Source organism: Emiliania huxleyi (assembly GCF_000372725.1).
Source record: "Emiliania huxleyi CCMP1516 unplaced genomic scaffold EMIHUscaffold_444, whole genome shotgun sequence".
Classification (NCBI taxonomy): domain Eukaryota; phylum Haptophyta; order Isochrysidales; family Noelaerhabdaceae; genus Emiliania; species Emiliania huxleyi.
In genome coordinates this window covers 49,154-54,676 of record NW_005198658.1, presented here as the reverse complement: position 1 = coordinate 54,676, position 5,523 = coordinate 49,154, and the positions used below count along the sequence as shown (strand labels likewise).

Genomic DNA, 5,523 nt, shown 5'->3' with positions numbered 1-5,523 from the left:
CAATTAGGCAAGGCAGCTGCGCAGGTGATGGTCCTGTTTGCAGAGAGGGGAGTCAAGGAAGGCCAAGAAATCACATGGTCATATGGGGACTCATACAGGAGCCACCGCAAGGAGATGGGATACAGGGCGGGGACCAGGGCGGATCCGAACGCAATAACACCCCAGCAAGCGCGGACGGCATTCGCGAGATACTGCAAAAAGATAGACGTGACGAAGGAGGAGCTAGCGTGGAACTTTGGATGCATATCGGCAAGCCAAAATAACGAGCAGGAGGCTGTCCTGGTGCGTGAGCTAATCCTGAGCAACAATAAGCGACTGTACCACGGAGCACAGAGCGCAGCAGACAGGACGGCGGCGACGGCGGACATGGCAGAGACGAGTGTGAAACAAAGGGCGGCGGGCATGGAGGGCGGTAGCGACGGGGATGGAGACGGTGACGGTGGCGAGGGAGAGGAAGGGGATCCATTAACACCAGACAGCGAGAGGGGCAGGGAGGAAAGGGGGAGAGAGGAAGCCAACGCGACGTGCGCAGAGGATGAGGATATAAACTGGGACGACGCAGCGGAGGGGATAGGCGAGGGAATCGAGGGACCGGAGGGCTTTCGCGACAGCGACGATGACGACGAAGAAAGGGGAGGGGACGGAGGGGCGACACGCAGGAGGAGCGAAATCGCTAACGGCCCGAGCAGAGAGGGCGACGGCGGGGCACGAGGGAACAACGGAGACGCTACCGATGACGCGAACCGAGGCACGGACGCCGGCGGGGATGGGGAGGGCGACAGCGACGTCGAGGTTGACGCAACCGTATCGAGAGCGCCACCCAAAAAGGGGCGGACAGCCATGGAGGTCACCGAATGGAGGGCGAACGGCACGATGCGAAAAGGCAGGGCGAGGCGGATGGAGAAAGAAGTGCCGAGAAGGCCATGGTGGAGGGGAGGGACGGGAGGACGAAAGAAGGGCGAGGAGGACGAGCGGCCCGCACAGACCGCGAGCAGACAGCGCCTGCTGGCCATTTCGAGACATTCGCCAAGAACGCTAGCTACATGGGAGGGCTTCGTGAAGGATGGATTGAAAAACATTCGAACAAAGAAGAGGCGACGGGAGGAACCGGCGGAGGATGCAGTGACGTGAGACACACACACACACACACACACACACACACACACACACACACACACACACACACACACACACACACACACACACACACACACACACACACACACACACACCGCTCACCCACGCGCACTGGGCCTTGCACTTTGAATGCCGTGGGGCTCCTGTCGTCAGACGTGGAGACGCGAGGGTTGCCCCCCCTTGCCCCACCACCTCGTGTGTGTGGAGAAGTTTACCTTACCTTACCTTACCTTAAGTCTAGCTCAAAATGTATGTATGTAGAAAGATGAACAACAGTCGGGCTCAGACTGGACACCAACGCGGTATGGGTGGACGCGGGACAGATGATGACGACACGCACGAACGACACACAGAGACACAAACAAGCTCAAAAATAGGCGCTCTAAAAAAAATAACTACGAAGGCCCTCTCGCAAAAAAAAGGGCAATTTTTCGGTGCTGGTAGCCCCCCCAAAACAGGCGCGCGCAGCGCGCCCAGGGGCGCCGCAGGCGCCCCAAGCGGCGCGGACAGCAGGGGCGCGAAATTAAACGCCATTTTCGGTTCCGCGGTTTTGCCACTAACATTGAAATCCGGTACAAAACGACTTAGCCGAAACAGCTGACAGACAGACAGAGAGCACACACGTTCGAGACGGGGGTGCGCCGACCGCCGTCGCGGACCCGGTAGAGCTAGATGGTCCCACAGGATGCACTCTTAGCCTCTGAGCTCGTCCTAGACGTTTTAGGGAAGCGTGGGCAGACCAGAACGCGGCCACGGCGACGCTCCGAGGCTGTCAGCAGCGCTGGCGGCGATCGTGGCGACGGCGCCTCGCCGCTGCAGCGGCACAGAATCGAGGAAGTGGCGTTGGTGGCAGCATCAATGAGATATGAAGGCGGCCGTAATGCTGGTGGCGCCTTCGAGGGCGGCGGAGAGGGCGGTAGCAGCGACGGCGATCGAGTCATGTGGCAGGGGTGCGAAGATGCAGCAGGGAGGCGTGAGTTAGCGACGCGGGGCGGTGGCGTGCCAGCAGGTAAGCGGCGGCGGCGGAGAGCAGGTGCGCGAAATAAAGGCCAATCTTGAGATATCCATTTTGCACCACCTTTGGATTTCTGGTACAAATTGACTTGTGGATCTTGAAGGCACGCGCAAGAGCGCACCAGGCAAGTTGACTGAACCTCGGATCTCGCTGCCGCTAAGCGTGGCGTCGATTATCAAACGAGCGGTGACAGTAGCAGTGGCAGCGGCGGCAGCGTCGACAGGAGCACCTACTGCAGCGTGAAATGTGAGCCGGGAGGCGGGAGGCAGATGCAATAGGAGCGGGAGAGTGAGATCGTCAGCCAGCACGGCAGACCTTTACGGCGCGGCTGCGGGCGCGTTTGCAGTGACATGCGATCCATGTGGTAGCAAAGGCACGGCGGGAGTAGCGCGTATGCAGGCTGTGAGCGAGGGTGGCGCGTCGCGAGTGGCGGTGCAGCTAGTCGGTGGCGCGGGTGCTGGCGACCGGCAGAGAGATGCAGCCGGCGCGAGAGATGAACCCTGCGGAGAGGCGAGGTGACGGGCGAACCGCGACGAGAGCGCCCTGACGCTGGCAGCTCAAGCAGCGTCAGGGCGCTACCAGCACCGAATGGGTACCCTCCCCAAAAAAAGAGACGACGCGGCAGCGAGGCCACGCGAACTGCCATGGCCTCTACGCAGCCGCCGCCCTCGCCGCCGCCCCGTCGCGAGCCCACTCCGAGGCAGCTGCCGTTGCCTCTGCGCGTGGCCGCGCTCGTCGCTCTCCTCTCGCTTCCCAACCTCGCGCTCTGCGCCGGTGGCGATGGATTCGGGGGCGTCAACGCGACGGCGCCCGGACATACAAAGGGCTCGCCGACGGTCGCAGGGTCGGCGAACGTGCTGCTACTCGTTGCAGACCAGGTCGGCGCGTGGGCTGTCGAGACGCAGGCCATGCCAGGCCTGCACACACACTTTGCACAGCGAGGGGCGACATACACGTCTGCGTATGCGCCGGCTTCCTGGTGCTGCCCGTCTCGCACGGCAATGATGACGGGGCGGCACGAAGCCAGTTTCCGAGCGACAGATCGGTGGTGCACGCGTGTGCCGCTGTCGAACTCCTCCTCGAGTTCCTGCAACGCGTCGTGCAGGATGGACGCCGCCGAGCGCAGGTGCGGCGCGCCGGCCACCAGCTCCGCCGACCACGGAATGGGATTCGTGCAGCAGCTGCAGCGGAAACAGCCTTGGCGTCGATTCGTCCACCTCGGCAAGTGGCACCTTCCCTTCTGGCTCGGGCTCGACACCTTCGTGCGGAATGGTGAACGGGCTTCCGACGTGGTGCTGTCACGCCGGCGACGGGGCCGTCAGGTGCATCGAGACGCGCAGTGCTCCCCCGTGTGGCCGTCCAGGACCGATGCAAAGCGGTATGGACTGCACGCCTTGGACAACACGGCTCCTCCGCTGGTCCACTGCGGCGAACGTCGCATGCGCGTCGCATCGTCGTTCAGAGGGCAGCCAGCTGCCCGCAACGCTCCGGCGTGCGCGGGCACTCAGCAGCCTTTGGGCGCCTGTGACTTTCTCTACTACCGTGTATCCGCTGAGAAACTCGCACGTTGGTGTGCTGGCAACGTGAGCCAAACTCGATGGATCGACCCGAAACCCGCTGGGGCGGGCAAGGGCGACAACTCTCCTCTCAGATCGTCCATAGACATCAGCTCGCGAACGAGATCTTCTGACGAGATGCTAGCAGAGGAAGCTGCGGGCGCGTTGCGAGCGTTTGGGCAGGACGCCTTCTTCCTCAGCGTGAGTTTCGAAGGAGCGCATCCGCCGTGGAGCGTCCAGCAGAGGTACATCGGACCGCGTTCAGATCTCACGCAAAAGTCGCTCGTGGTTGCAGTTTACCGTGCCATGGTTGCTCGAGTCGACGAGCAGATCGGCAGGGTTATGACAGCACTCGAGGAGCTTGGGCTGTCAGAGTCAACGCTGAGCATCTTTACTAGCGACCACGGCGCCCTCCCGAAGCGCCATCAGACCGGGAGCTGGATGGTCGAAAAGGTCGACGAAGGAACGCGTATGCGTGAGGGCGTTCGGCGTGTCCCCATGCTCCTCAAGTTTCCTGGCCGAGTGCCGGAGGGCGCTATTGTGAGGTCCCCGTGCTCTCTCATTGACATAGGTGGCACGATACTCGCGTCAGTGCTCGGCGACCACGTCCTGCTCAGTCATCAACGCTCGCTGCTGACTCTGGCGCATGGGAGCAATCGCCGCGGGCTGCAGCGCCTCCGAAAGGGACAGCTACCCTCGCAATCCAGACCACATGCCAGTACAACGATTGGGGAGTGCAAGCTTGTCCAGCAGCGCACTCATGGCGCTCTGTGCAGCCCCCGCCTCTTGTCGGCGGACAGATCGTGGGCGAACCGCAGCATCTTGCTTCTCATCCGGCAAGCTCAGTGGAAGCTCAGCGTGACCGTTAGTGAGGCGCAGCTGCTGGCTCACCGAAGCCACGTGCGCCTCGCAGTGTCCCCCTTCTCGGGACTCCTGAGTGTGGCATGCCGGCCGAGCTGGTGTCGAGACATGCGCCTGCTGAACACGGAAACGGCGAGTGTGATGGCCTTGGGCGAGTCTGGAGACGAGGAGGATGACGAGATGGCGAGCCCATCGGCACGCGCAGCCAAATCGCACGGACATTGGAAATGCTGCTCGTGGGGCGGACCCGCGGTCAGCAAGTTGGAGCTGGCGCAGAGTCTCCTAGCCTTTGGCGTACGCGAGCTTTGGGCATTCCCGAGCTTTTCAGGGGACCAATCGCGACCGCACACGGCGCGCCGCGGCCTGGGGGCTTGAGCGCGCTCCTTGCCTCTCCGCTAGAGAGCTGCACGCTCGCACATGCTACATGCACAACATGCACATGCACATGCATACGTGCAAGCCGCCCGCCGCACACACACACAGGCTGAGAAATATTCGAGGGTGTATCGTCGATGTCCCAAAGATAGTCAGCGTTGCGGAGTTGCGAGAAGCGATGGGCGCCCCTCTCGAATAAACGCCCATAGCGCCACGCCTCGCTCGCCCGAGCCGCTCCGAGTCCGTGGACTGGAGCCGCGTGGAGGGCGCTGCGCTCGCCCGGCATCGAGCCGGTGCACCACCCGCCCCTGAACGTGCGCGGTCCCGGACCCCCCTCATCGGACGTCGCCAGGGCTAGTTCCATTTCACTGTGGCACAGCTCGCGTTACAAAACCTTGATTTGACCATTTGCGCACTATTGTACCTCTCGGTGCCTTTCCAGAGGGCAATGCGTTTAATTATATCTCTAAGTCATTTAATCTATATAGTGCCTTAATGATCTACCTAATTTTAATATCTGATTCTAACCTTCAACAATTGTTAATCTCATAATTAACTTCGTTACTTTCAATACTTTTT

The 5,523-nt window shown here is 61.5% G+C and overlaps 2 protein-coding genes across 2 annotated transcripts in view; one reads left to right on the top strand and one right to left on the bottom strand.

Moving 5' to 3' along the window:
* The window catches only part of EMIHUDRAFT_119013 (hypothetical protein), a gene marked incomplete at both ends in the record, with an annotated part of 1,711 nt that extends 1,307 nt beyond the window's left edge, over window positions 1-404 (bottom strand). The window contains one exon of the mRNA XM_005768882.1: window positions 322-404. Coding sequence (XP_005768939.1) covers window positions 322-404 — 83 coding nt within the window. The remainder of the gene's footprint in view (window positions 1-321) is intronic.
* Window positions 405-2,796: 2,392 nt separating this feature from the next.
* EMIHUDRAFT_245055 (hypothetical protein) lies at window positions 2,797-5,143 on the top strand (the record flags this gene model as incomplete). Its single annotated transcript, XM_005768881.1, has 4 exons — window positions 2,797-3,449; window positions 3,516-4,253; window positions 4,509-4,829; window positions 5,053-5,143. The coding sequence occupies 4 exons, from the start codon at window positions 2,797-2,799 to the stop codon at window positions 5,141-5,143; spliced, it is 1,803 nt and encodes a 600-aa protein (XP_005768938.1).
* Window positions 5,144-5,523: the final 380 nt, after the last annotated feature.